General features: G+C 37.1%; 1 protein-coding gene across 1 annotated transcript in view; it reads right to left on the reverse strand.

Moving 5' to 3' along the window:
- The window catches only part of LOC126474722 (intermembrane lipid transfer protein VPS13B), a 205,982-nt gene that overhangs the window by 128,015 nt on the left and 62,677 nt on the right, over window positions 1–15,290 (reverse strand). The window contains exon 9 of the mRNA XM_050102201.1: window positions 4,990–5,196. Coding sequence (XP_049958158.1) covers window positions 4,990–5,196 — 207 coding nt within the window. The remainder of the gene's footprint in view (window positions 1–4,989; window positions 5,197–15,290) is intronic.

Here is a 15,290-nt window from a genome sequence, read left to right on the forward strand (position 1 = left end):
CCTGCAGTGCCGCTGGCAATCATCATCTGTGTGTCTCCTGCAGCTAGGCCACATCTACCAAGTATTCATGAAGAATCTTGGATAAGTCTTCACTTTCCCCTTAGCAATGCTATTGAAGGTCAAGTCCACTAGACGACATCCAACTGTGCCAACAATGAGAGTCATATATGTTCACTGGTTACCCACTGTGAGAGGCCCACCAGGAATCAGAAATCCTGCATCTCTATTATTATTATTATTATTATTATTATTATTATTTGCTTTCACGGCCTCATTGGACCACTTTAGCCAATCATTTCCTGGTCCTCTTCTTCAGTAAGCGCACATTTCGTTCTTTCTAAACTGCCCAGTATCTTTTCATTCGATCTGATCTTTCCTGTCTTTCCTCATCTTAAATACACTTTTCATTGTGTGTCATTTGTCTACTTTTGGTTTAAATCTTATTTTCTTGTCTTTCAGTTTCTTAGGATTTTCTGTCTTGTTTTGCAGATCATCCAAGGTTATATCCAGTTCACCCATATCCTCTTTAATTTCCTTGATCCACCCTAATTGTTGCTTCAGATTCCACAGTTTCTGCATGTCTACTGTATCTCATTTTCTACTTTGTATCTAATTTTTATTGTATCTAGTTATCTACTTTGTAAATTTATTTGTGCCTACAACTTTTCTGGGAACTGACACTTAATGTAGCACCATAAAATAAATAAAATTAGTTAGATGACAATTAACACACATCAAAAAAAGTTTTGCATCACCTCGGTTCTGAGAGTTCCAGAACCAGTAAAGAAAATTGGAATAGAAATCAACATAAACATCATTTCCGTCCTTTTTACTGCTCATGGAAACCACACATTGTGTGTTGTACCACCATACAGTGACACCTACAGAGGTGGTGGTCCAGATTCCTGAACACACCAGTACCTCTAATATCCAGTAGCACATCCTCTAGCATTGATGCATGCCTGTATTCATTGTGGCATACTATCCACAAGTTCATCAAGGCACTGTTGGTCCACAATGTCCCACTCCTCAACAGCCATTTGGCGTAGATCCCTCAGCGTGGTTGGTGGGTGTTGTTGTCCATAAACAGCCCTTTTCAATCTATCCTAGGCATGTTCAATAGGGCTTACGTCTGGAGAACATGCTGGCCACTCTAGTCGAGTGATGTCGTTATCCTGAAGGAAGTCGTTCATAAGATGTGCACAATGGAGGCGTGAACTGTCATCCATGACGACGAATGCCTCGCTAATATGCTGCCGATATGGTTGTGCTATTGCTCGGAGGATGGCATTCACGTATCATACAGCCATTACGGCGCCTTCCATGACCACCAACGGCGTACGTCGATCCCACATAATGCTAACCCAAAACAGCAGGGAACCTCCACCTTGCTGCACTCACTGGACAGTGTGAGTAAGATGTTCAGCCTGACCGGGTTGCCTCCAAATACGTCTCCGACAATTGTCTGGTTGAAGGCATATGCGACACTCATCGGTGAAGAGAACATGATGCTGATCCTGAGCAGTCCATTCGGCATGTGTTTGGGCCTATCTGTACAGTGCTGCATCGTGTTGTGGTTGCAAAGATGGACCTTGCCATGGACGTCAGGAGTGAAGGTGCACATCATGCAGACTATTGCGCACAGTTTGAGTCATAACACGATGCCTTTGGCTGCACGAAAAGCGTTATTCAAAATGGTGGCGTTGTTGTCAGGGTTCCTCTGAGCCATAATCCGTAGGCAGCACTCATCCACTGCAGTAGTAGCCCTTGAGTGGCCTGAGCGAGGATTGTCATCGACAGTTCCTGTCTTTCTGTTACCTCCTCCATGTCTGAACAACATCACTTTGGTTCCTCCGAGATGCCTGGACACTTCACTTGTTGAGAGCCCTTCCTGGCACAAAGTAATAATGTGGACGCGATCAAACCAAGGTATTGACCGTCTAGGCATGGTTGGACTACAGACAACAAAAGCCGTGTACCTCCCTGATGGAATGACTGGAAGTGATCGGCTGTCAGGCATCCTCCATCTAATAGACGCTGCTCATGCATGGCTGTTTGCACCTTTGGGCAGCTTTAGTGACATCTCTGAACAGTCAAAGGGACTGTGTCTGTGACACAATATCCACAATCAACGTCTATCTTCTGGAGTTCTGGGAACCGGGGTGATGCAAAACTTTTTTTGATATGTGTATGTTCAAAAATCTAATAGGTGAAAAAATGGAATGACAGACAAAATTACAGTTTTTGCAGAAGAGCTCCAGTGCTGAGATAACATGTGTCAATTATATGTATTCTATGATGACTATGTTATGGCTACAAATGTGTCAGTTTGACATATTCTATTTTATTATGCTAACTGCACTGGGGTGCCAGGCAGATGCACATGGAGTACTTTTTGAAATTTAATTTGAATACATCATGAAGATCCATGTGCGATATGTGAATTTGTTTGAGACCACTGTGTCTATCACTAATAGATCATAGGCATTTTGCAACATGTAGAGGCTACATATTATGATGTGCATCAGCACTTTATGATACAATGCCAAAATAGAGAGGCATCGCCAGGAGAAACTTGATCAACACAAATATTGTGGTATGAATGGCATTCAGAGTGGTGCAGTACATCAAAATGAACACGATAATGCAATTATTTGTGTGTCATCAATCTCATGTGCATACAATGATAATTTCAAGTAAATAATCATGTCACTTAAATGTGCTAAAATTTGCATTAACAATTTTGTTAATAAATTCCACTCAAATGTAACCCCCCCCCCCCCCCTCATTCTCCTCTGAGGATTTTCATACACACTTTCAGGGGAAATGAAAAACTTAAACTCTTAGTCCTCTTATATTCAGATAATTTTTCCTACTAAATAATTTTTCACATAACATGCAGTATTTTTCTATGACAAAAAATTCATAAATATCATAGGTTAATGGTGTTTCTTGCAGAAGGTTCTGCAACCAGTTTATAATACAACTGCAGACAACCTTGTAGGTGGGACAGCCATAGCTATGAGTAGTCATCTCATTCTCCTCTGAGGATTTTCATACACACTTTCAGGGGAAATGAAAAACTTAAACTCTTAGTCCTCTTATATTCAGATAATTTTTCCTACTAAATAATTTTTCACATAACATGCAGTATTTTTCTATGACAAAAAATTCATAAATATCATAGGTTAATGGTGTTTCTTGCAGAAGGTTCTGCAACCAGTTTATAATACAACTGCAGACAACCTTGTAGGTGGGACAGCCATAGCTATGAGTAGTCATCTTGGGTATTAGCTGCTTTATCTGTATTTAATCCATTATTATTGGATTACTACTGGTTATTCTTCTCGATACATTGTTATACAAATGTTCACCTGAAGATGTGGCTTTTAGTGCCAAGAAACCAGTAGTGATCCAATAATAAAGGGCTGAATACAACTGAAGCAGTTATTAATACTCAAGATATAATACAACCAATCAAGTTGCCAAGTGCAATTTGATCAGTTACCTGAAACAATTTAGAGAAGAGACTGATGATGAACTGATGCATCATCATGGTTTCAAGAATTTGTTTGTTTTTAATTTTCAGTCACTGGCCTACACCACCATTAGTGAAAATTTTGACACCGTAAAGAAAAAAATAGAAGTTAATTTAATTAATTGACAAACAACCTGCAGTGCTAAATGAAAATTATTAGAGCAACGAAGGAAAGCGACAACTTTGAAATAATCCTGGTGAATGACATTTCAGTTCAAGATATGTTCAATGATTACAGTGACTGCACAGATAAGAGAGGACAAACTATCTGTCCAGCAAATAAAAACTGTAGAACGTCTTGCTAAATGTGGACAAGCATTGTTCTGTTGTACATTGTTCCAGGAGTGTCACGCAGAAAGGGTACTTAGAGGATTCTATGGTTTTCATGCTATAATGATTTGTGTTCAGTGTACCCAGAGGTTGAGGGAATGGGTGTCACGCAAGACAGCCCATCTTTTTCCATCACGTCAAGTGTTAAACCAGTATGACTGGATAATGCACTTTGGGTGATACCTCTATACTGTGCGATAAACAGCTCAAATCAAAGCATGACTTACTAGAAAAGTCAAATTATTGATGATCAATATACCACTGTCTATAATGAATGACCCCAAAGTACCCAGTTAGATGTCTAGGTGTGTGAACAGAAAGAAGGAAAAGTGAAAGCAATTACTTGATCTTCTATTTTGTTTGCTGTATTGTGCCACAACCAAGTATGGAGAGTGTTAAAACCAGTGTGCTCCAATGTCAAGAGTGAATGGTGTGAAGATTTTTTTGAACAGATCTAAAAAGAAGTGAAAGCAAGAGGTAACAAGTAATATTGTTTCACAGCCAGCAATTCCTACAAGAAAAATGAAATGGTTGACAAAGACAGAGTTATCAAAGGACAGAAAAATTGGAATCTGTTTAAACAAGTCACACAAACTTTATGTCAGGACTTGGACTTAACAAAGGAAACTAAGAGGTGATGCTCAAATTTCAATTTGCCGTAACTGAGCTGCAGGAAGTTTCCAGGTGAAACATGAAAAAAATACAAATGAATCTTGAAACAAATAAAATTATTCTCTCCACCATCATTGAATAAATAACGTGCATTTGATGCTTATAACATAGCTGGGAGTAAAAAGCTTATTTTTGAGGATTACACTATCAAGTGCTAGATATCACCAGCAAAAGACTATACCACTTATGCAGAATTCATGTTGAAACAAAAACAGTAAATTCTCATGGTGTGTGTGTGTGTGTGTGTGTGTGTGTGTGTGCTGTGCACACAAACACGCACACATGCGCACGTACACAAGAGTATGATCTCAACAACAGATCAGGGATACCAATGTGATAGCAAAGTTTGTGGAAAGAAGTTATATATATCTATCAATCAAGTCTAGCTAGTAACTTTCCAGCATTGATAATCACAATAAGAGAATATAAAATCAAGATTCAAGGTTTACCATATCCCCTCCATTCTCTTTCACACCACAGAAGCAGTCACCATGAGGTTCCAAAGAAGCGTAACTGATTCCCATTCGAGCATTAAGCCACCTTGAACCATGCATCATAACATCACCATAGCAGCCTTGGAGCTGAAGAAATAAAAAAGGCACGAACTTCACCTTACGTGGACCATAGTAACTCCTCTCTGATGTGCTTTCTGTTACCTGCAAGAAAAATGGCAGAATATAATAAGTGTTAATGCTAAAAGTTATTGTGAACTTTTGACATGGCAGCTTCAATTGTATTATATGCTATTTATAACATCATTGATGCTAAGCAAATCTCTCACAGTAATAACATTTATATAGGTTGCGACAGCAGAGTAGCAAGATGTGTAACTGGAGTTGAGTGAGTTAAACTTTCAAATTCAATGGCTATCATGACCACAGAATAATTGATTAATCAACATTCATTGCTGATACTGTATGGTTTCATGGGTAGTCCCATTAGTTGGGATGTATGTTAAAGTTAGACCACCTCCCTTACAGCTGAGAAAAGCTACACAGAGGTCAAATCCGAGGCAGAGTGTAAACTATTGGCACTTAAATATTCTTATAATGCAGTAGAAATGGCTGCCAACTGAGAAAGGATACTAATAGTGGTATTAATAATGATAGCACTAGTAGTAATAGTAGTGGTAACACTAGTAAACACTAGAACAACATTTTTTACAGATAAAATATTGAAGCAGGATTTCCAACGACACTGTAGTCTCCATCAGAATAGACTCTGATAATCCAATATGACTACCACTGAGTTATTCACAATGCTTCTTAACTATTCACAATGCTTCTTATCAAGCTCACATGAAAGACATAAAAAGTGTCAGCTGAAACTAGATCTGGACTGTAGGGAGAATATATCACACATTCCTGGTAAAAAAATAAAAATAAATGAAAAACAATGCGGTAATATCATTGGCATCTTCAAACCTACTATTTACTAAGTTACTGCCGCTATTTCCACAAAGAAAGGTCTTCATGTTGAGAAATCATTACATTGCCTTCATACCAGCCACTCTTGCCATTTCACCACAGTGGTTCTAGGGCTTTTTCTTTCTTTGTTGTTTTATGAGTGATTACAGACCTACAATGTGTCTTACCATAACGTAGAAAATTTTACAAAAAATCTCATTCCCATCAATGTTGGTAGAAGTGTTATCAGTTGCCATAGCATAATGTTTATGCCTACATACATATGCAGCAAACCACTGTTAAGTGCATGTCTTTTCCTTTTCTAATCGTGTACAGAGTGTTGGAGCATGAATGCTTAAGTGTTAGACATTTCAGGATTTAAGCTAGCTTCCTACTTCTGCAGAGTAGATATGGATGGAGGAGAAGTTGCCACATTTATTAAAAACTGCCATAAATTCAAGAACATTGACATTAATAAATTCTGTTTAGAGCAGCATCTAGAAGCACGTGCAACAGAAGTAGAGTTCCATAAAAGATCCTATATAACAGTAACTATTTCTGAGCACCTGCAGGAAATTATAATCTATTCATAAATCATCTAGAAGCTCTTTTGGGTTATTTAACAGGAAGAAACAAAGAAATTTTGATTGCTGGTGACATTAATACAGATTTTCTAATGCAATCTTCCAGTAAACGTTTACTGCAGTTATAATGTTGTCTTTCAATCTAACTCACACTGTACACTTTCCAACTAGGATCACTGAATCCTCAAGGACAGCCATTGATTACATTTTTATAGACAAATCAAAGGAACAAAATCATATCATAAAGCCTGTAATAAATGGACTATCAGATCATGACATGCAGCTCCTTGTTTTAGTTGTAAATTCTAAGCAGATTATAAGGCTGCTAAATCTGAGTACAGGAGAGTGGTCAATCAACCAAAACTTGAGTGTTTTAGAAAACTGCTCAAGATATGAACTGGAAAGATGTTTATAGTGCTCATGACATGAATGAAAAATGTAACACATTCATGAACAATATCAGTACCATGTTAGAAAACTGTTTTCCTCTAAAAGTTACTCAAATTAAACAGAAGTCTATAATAAAACCATGGATTACACAAAGAACAAAGATCTCCTGTAAGACCAAAAGGAAAATGTATCTGTCATCCAAGAATAGCTCCAATGCTGATGATTTAGCTAAATATAGGGAATACTGTAAAATATTAAAAAAAAAATAATTCAGACATCTAAACAAATGCACTACGAGAAGAAGATAGCAATGTCAGGGAACAAAATAAAAACAATATGGGATATAGTGAAAGAGGAGACTGGTAAACCAGAAAGGAACAGGAACAAATAGCATTAAGGGTAGATGACACATTAGTAACCAATTGGCATAGTGTGGTAAATCTATTTAACAAGTATTTTATATCCGTTACTGATAGAATGGGATTGTCAGGATCAGTAAATAATGCCCCTGAATATCTGAAACTAGCCTATACAAATACCTCCAGGAACATGAATATGTCACTCACTTCACCAAAAGAAATAACTTACATAATAAAATCTTTAAAAACAAAGCATTCTAGTGGTTACGATGAAATATCAACAAAGTTAATTAAGGCGTGTTCTTGTGAGTTTAGTACAATTCTAAGTTACTTGTGTAACCAGTCAATTACAACTGGGACATTTCCTGATTGGCTAAAATATGCAGATGTTAAGCCTCTATTCAAGAAAGGGGATAAAGAGATACCATCAAACTACAGACTGATTTCACTTTTGCCAGCATTCCCAAAAATTTTAGAAAAAGTAATGTACAGGCAGCTTCTCAACCATCTGACCACAAATAACATATTATCAAGAACATAGTTTGGATTTCTGAAGGGTTCTGATATCAAGAAGGCTATTTACACCTACAGTGAAAATGTACTTAATTCATTAAATAACAAATTACAAGCAGCAGGTATTTTCTGTGATTTGTCAAAGGCATTTGATTGTGTGAACCACAACATCTTTTTAAATAAATTAGAATTCTATGGTGTCAGGGGCAGTGCTGCTAAATGGTTCAAGTCATACCTCGCTAACAGGAAACAAAGGGTGTCAGAGCAAGGGTCTAGTGAATTAAGTCATCAGTCATCATCAGAATGGGAAGAAACTACATGTGGTGCCCCACAAGGATCCATCTTAGGGCCATTGCTTTTTCTTTTGTACATTAATGATCTCTCATCAGTTACACTGCCAGAAGCAGAGTTCGTTTTGTTTGCAGATGACACAAGCATTGCAATAAAAAGTATGTCGAGTGTAGTTCTAGAAAGATCTGCTAATGATATTTTCATGGATATTAATAAACGGTTTAAAGCCAACTCATTGACATTAAACTTTGAAAAGACTCACTACATGCAATTCAGAACCTGTAAGAGGTTTCCACCCAGCATATGCATTAAGTATGAAGAAGAGCAGACAGTCTTAAATTCCTGGGATTGCAACTTGATAATAAATTCAGTTGGGAGGAGCACACCACAGAACTGCAGAAACGCCTTAACAAATCTGTATTTGCAATTCGAGTGTTAGCAGACATAGGCGACATAAAAATGAAAAAGCTTGCATACTTTGCCTACTTTCATTCCATAATGTCATATGGTATAATATTTTGGGGCGACTCTTCAAGTCAAACAAAAGTTTTCAAAGTCCAAAAGCGTGTAATACATATTATTTGTGGAGTAAATTCACAGACATCCTGTAGAAACCTCTTCAAAGAACTGGGTATACTAACTACTGCCTTTCAGTATATCTACTCCTTAATGAAATTTGTCCTAAATAATATATCTCTTTTTCCAACAAACAGCTCAGTTCATACATACAATACCAGGTACAAAAATGATCTGCACAAGGACTTAAAAGCACTTACTTTAGTTCAAAAAGGGGTCCACTACTCAGGAACACTAATCTTCAATAATTTGCCAGCAAACACAAAACATTTAGTTACAAATAAAGATCAGTTTAAAAGGAGCCTGAAAGACTTACTAGTGCCAACTCCTTCTACTCCATTGACGAATTTTTTAATAGAAACAAATGATGTATTGTATATACTCATACTATTAGTATTGTTATTTCAGCTAAAAAAAAATTGACATGTTCCACATCCATGAGGATCTCCTCAGCAGATTAATCTAATCTTTGTACATTTTAAAATTATCTCTACATAATAGGAATGACATCGTCAGCTGCATTTATAGGTTTTAATTTATTTCTGATTAATTTTGGTCTTCCATTACATTATCTTCAGGCCCTAGGTAATCAACATTATACATATCATACATGGTGGAAAAAAAAAATCAAAAGCTCCTGTGCGGAACCTTCTTTCTTGCTGCAGCTAAAAAAGCAAAATATAACACCACACAAAAAAGAGAGACTATATAACATGCTCTGACAACATAGCCCACAACATGTAAGCCAGCAAAAGAAAAGTTACATAAAAGTACTACATCAGAATGTTGAATACACAGAATATTGTCTCAGTACAGATGTGAGAATACCCATAGCTAGAGACTTTGAAATCACTGGTGTAGTGATTGACGACTTTAGATTGTTTTGTGTGTACAGATCACCAAATGCCAACATTAGCATCCTTCTAAAAACAATGCCAACTTACTAAGAATAAATATGAAGAAAAACCTGGCAAGGGGAAAGAATCAAAACCAAGACAAGATTGTGAAGAACTGTTAATACAATACAATACGGACGCAACAATATCTGCACCGACAAGACTGACTTCTCAAAGTCAGGCAGGTATTGATGACACCATTACTAATATTTGTAGGTGTCACTACGAGTGAAATATCTGATCGACACGGACAGCTGATCTGCTTCGTGTCATGGACAGCTGATCTGCTTTCACAGAAATGAGAACATAATATCACAACCAAAAAAAACAAACAACCAAAGATATCAAGAACATCAGTGAACAAAATATTAACATCTTTAGAACAATGTTATGCAGGAAAACCTGGATGAAACCCTACAGCTATAGATGTAAATGAAAAGTATGATTCATTTATTACAATAATTAAACACCATTTTAATACAGTAATCTCCAAAGTAAAGTAATGATCAGACAAAGTGGATTACCAGTGAAATAACAGAACTGCAAAAGGAAGCTGCACGGTCTGAGACAGGGGGGTGAAGTTGAAAATTACAAAATGCTATGAAAGAAATAGAGAAAAATAATAAGAGGGGCAAAAGCAAGAGCAATTAATGCCACCATAATGAACTCAAAAAACAAGATAAAGGCAGGTTGGAATGCAATTAATGCTGAAAGAAAAGAAAAAGCTGTATCGAACAAAGAAACAGATATTGGGTCTATGAAAATAGACAACAAATTGGTTCAAGATGGCAGTGAAATAGCTAACATACTTAATGATAACTATATAAATGTGGTAGGGAACTTAAAATTGGAATGAAATTGTCCACACAAGAAGGTTAATAAAAGTCCAAGAAATCAGCCGGTGATGACAAAATATCGGAACATATAATAAAGTAAGTAAGTGAGCATACAATCTCACCATTGCTGGACAAAGCAAACAGCTCTTTCAGTTATGGAATTTTTCCAGAAAAACTAAAGATAAGCAGGGTGGTACCAGTGTACAAAAGAGGGAAAAGGATGACCCCAATAACCACACACCAATTTCACTGATACCAGGTTTCTCAAAAATACTGGAAATGCTTATGTATAATAGATTAGTTGATTATCTGGACAAATACAACATTCTTATACCATCATCACAGCACAGTTTCTGAAAAAGTAAATCAACGAAATCAGTGACTACCAGTCTCTCAGAATTTATTATATAGTCCTTAGACGAAAAACAAGTTGTATCTACAATGCTTCTGGATCTCTCCAAAGTGTTTGACACAACTGACCATCAAATACTGATAGGAAAATAGGAAAACCAAAGAATTCAAGGCCACACAGATGAGTGGATAGAATCACAATTGTTGTTGTTGTGGTCTTCAGTCCTGAGACTGGTTTGATGCAGCTCTCCATGCTACTCTATTCTGTGCAAGCTTCTTCATTTCCCAGTACCTATTGCAACCTACACCCTTCTGAATCTGCTTAGTGTATTCATCCATTGGTCTCCCTCTACGATTTTTACCCTCCACGCTGCCCTCCAATACTAAACTGGTGATCCCTTGATGCCTCAGAACATGTCCTACCAACCGATCCCTTCTGCTAGTCAAGTTGTGCCACAAACTTCTCTTCTCCCCAATCCTATTCAATACTTCCTCATTAGTTATGTGATCTACCCATCTAATCTTCAGCATTCTTCTGTAGCACCACATTTCGAAAGCTTCTATTCTCTTCTTGTCTAAACTATTTATCGTCCATGTTTCACTTCCATACATGGCTACACTCCATACAAATACTTTCAGAAACGACTTCCTGACACTTAAACCTATACTCGATGTTAACAAATTTCTCTTCTTCAGAAATGCTTCCCTTGCCATTGCCAGTGTACGTTTTATATCATCTCTACTTCGACCATCATCAGTTATTTTGCTCCCCAAATAGCAGAACTCCTTTACTACTTTAAGTGTCTCATTTCCTACTCTAATTCCCTCAGCATCACCCGACTTAATTCGACTACATTCCATTATCCTTGTTTTGCTTTTGTTGATGTTCATCTTATATCCTCCTTTCAAGACACTATCCATTCTGTTCAACTGCTCTTCCAAGTCCTTTGCTGTCTCTGACGGAATTACAATGTCATCGGCGAACCACAAAGTTTTTATTTCTTCTCCATGGATTTTAATACCTACTCCGAATTTTTCTTTTGTTTCCTTTACTGCTTGCTCAATATACAGATTGAACACGATCGGGGAGAGGCTACAACCCTGTCTCACTCCCTTCCCAACCACTGCTTCCCTTTGATGTCCCTTGACTTGTAACTGCCATCTGGTTTCTGTACAAATTGTAAACAGCTTTTTGCTCCCTGTATTTTTCCCCTGCCACCTTTAGAATTTGAAAGAGAGTATTCCAGTCAACATTGTCAAAAGCTTTCTCTAAGTCTACAAATGCTAAAGTGTGCGTCATTTATGTTGGCGGCCAAGTTTAGGTTCGTTCTGCGCATCTGACATCACAAAACACAGTCAGCCAATGAACAGAGAACGACGTTGCCACATCTCGACTGCAGTGCAGAGCATGGACGAGTGTCTTCAGTTTTAGAAACGTTCAGTCATAAAAAGAGTAATAGAACAAAATCAATGTTTGATAGCAGACATTCTTTTATAGAAAGTTTGGAAAAAGCATTCTTTATACCAATTGCTTCATATTCTCTTAATTAATTAAACCAAACAAGCAATAAGACTCCTAATTCAGGCGATAGCAAGGAAAGGTGTTTGTATCACTCTCATGAACCGCTTTTTCGCAATAAAGAACAGTGGTAATTGTTTATTTCCTATTGTACTTCGACGAGGCGTGAGTAATTCATAGTCATACCAACAGTGTTTGTCAGTATTTTGCGTGACGTGTTATAGTCCTCATGGCGTTATGTACTCACTCATGGCGTTATGTACTCAGATGAGGTGCGTTAGCGTAACAGTTAAGGTGTTTGGCTGCTACGCGAAAGGTTATGAGTTCAAACCTCGTGCGCTGCTTAATATTTTCATTATTTAAAAACAATATCGAAGTGCCTTACTTCACGAATTATATTCGTTTGAATGCAATTTTTTGAAATTTCTAGTGCTTTGTCTCTTCATTAACCCTTTCGCTGCTGCAGACACGTGCTCGCCGCATTCCGTGCTGTGCGCAATTTTGTCATCACTACACCGCCCGCCTGTGCAGACACATGGTGTTCCCACTGCTTTGACACACTTATCATTCGATTTCACAAAAACTATTTGGCCCAAAAATTTGATTTTTACACGTCTTCTTGACTGATACCTTCCCCCCCATAAATGACTTAATTTTGTTTCGATGTTCAACGCAGTTATTATGCAGCATTAAATGTAGTAAACCATTGCACGAAATTTTGAAGAGTTTGTAGAGGTAGAAGTCCATAGCGTATACTTTCCGTATGGTCGATTTTAGTTGCCACAATGTTGAGAGTACTGTATAACAATATCTCATTTAATTTAAGCACGACATAGGTGTCGTATGTAATATTGAGAAATATTCCGTCTTTCGCGACTGTAATAAAAGTACTATTTACACCAGACGCGTTTGGCCTTATTTTAAAGCACTTCAATCAAGGAAAGGTATGGCACATACACAATGGTACTCATGTTCTCTTTCTTGTTTTTGTTCCACAGTCGCAGTTTTACCAATGGTACTGACATATATTCCTCTTCTGCAACTGTAATAAGGGACTTATTTACACCAGAAACGTTTCTCTCTTTTGAAGCATCTTCAGTGGACAGTATTTTGTCTCCTCCATTGCCAAGTCACCTTTCGTAGTTTTGTGCTGCGGTAACACAATATTCAACGTTTGTGTTGGCAGATCAGTGTTTTAGCAAATAAATGATGTTTGTGTGTGCCACACACAAAAATTATATTTGACATAGCTCAGAGCACTTCACTGATAGACGGTATATTCAAGTCCTAATGTTTTTGTAAGTCCACAGTTTTGTTTAATGTATTTTGTCTACTTCCTTTTGATTGATTGAAGTGCTTTAAAATAAAGCCAAACGTGCTCGGTGTAAATAAAACTTTTGTTACAGTCGCGAAAGACGGAAGACTAGAAGAAGCATTATCAACTAGATTATTAGGTATTATAGTAGATAACAAGCTGAAATGGGCACAATATATTTGTACTGTCTGTATGAAACTCAGATCCATCACATTCATCATGAAGCAGCTATTACAGTATGCAGACAACCAGCTTCTGTGCACAGTATACCACAGTATACCATGGATTCTTTGAACCATATCTACAGTATGGAGTATAGTGTGGGGAAACTAAAACATTCAAGCAATAAAATGGGTGTTCACATCATAAAAAAAGCAATAATACCTAATAATCTAGTTGATAATGCTTCTTCTAGTCTCATTTCATCCACCTCTAAATCCATGTGCACAGGCTTCTCTTTATTTCCAAACACCACATACCTTCTTTTTTAGGTTTATAACAAGTCAGTTTTCCAGGAGCCACTGATCTGTGGTGTTGACAGATATGTATGCTCTTCTCTCAAGCTGTACCACATTTTGGTCATTTTTCAGTTGTACCATGTCATCTACATACAATATTTTATTTTCCTTCTCTTCAATACTTATGTCATTAACCGACAGATTAGACAGTAATGGTGGCATTACAGATCCCTGTGGCTCTCCATATTGATGGCTTTGGTTTCTGACACTTATACATTCCCTATTGATACATTTTCTTTCCTGTTGCATAAGTGTTGCATAAGAGTAGACCACATTCCATTAGAACTACTGACAGCCTTGGGAGAACCAGTCCTGACAAAACACTACCATCTGGTGAGCAAGATGTATGAGACAGGCGAAATACCCTCAGACTTCAAGAAGAATATAATAATTCCAATCCCAAAGAAAGCAGGTGTTGACAGATGTGAAAATTACCAAACTATCAGTTTAATATGTCACAGCTGCAAAATACTAACACGACTTCTTTACAGACGAATGGAAAAACTAGTAGAAGCCGACCTCGGGGAAGATCAGTTTGGATTCCGTAGAAATATACGCCGGGAAAGCATACATTCACAATAAGGATCATATTAAGAAGAAAGATTTCTGAAACATACAAAAACTGTTTTAAAAGATAAGGCATTTTAAATTTTACACCCTTATACATGTATAAAACTACAATATTTGTCACAAAAGATAGTGCAGAGTGGAGTACATATGCTAGTGTCCACATCCACAACACACAAAGGAAGAATGTCATACAAAGCATATCCCACTGACTGATAATGCTTGGAAAACAACCCCAGTACTCAGTATCAAATTACTAAGTAGTCTGTCTAAAAAACTGCTTGACAATGTACACGACACTTAAGTTTTCAAAGAACCTCAAAGGCTATCTGATGGAAAAGGAATTTTACAATATTGAAGAGTACTTATCACATTAAATTTGTATATATTGTTACTTGTAATCAATTATGTTAGAATGTTATAAAAATGGTTAGGAACTATGTGATAACGAATGTTTTCTATTTTTAATGTGCCCTATATTGCATTTACATTTACTGCACACCATTGTAATCCTACAGGATCATTCAAAATTCAATTCAGTTGGATTCCATTCAATTAATTTCAATTGTTTGTGGTGTCAACGGCAGCACCATCTCAAGTTGTTGTGCTGCCACCATTCACACCACAAG

Source organism: Schistocerca serialis, chromosome 4, assembly GCF_023864345.2.
Source record: "Schistocerca serialis cubense isolate TAMUIC-IGC-003099 chromosome 4, iqSchSeri2.2, whole genome shotgun sequence".
In the NCBI taxonomy this organism is placed as follows: domain Eukaryota; kingdom Metazoa; phylum Arthropoda; class Insecta; order Orthoptera; family Acrididae; genus Schistocerca; species Schistocerca serialis.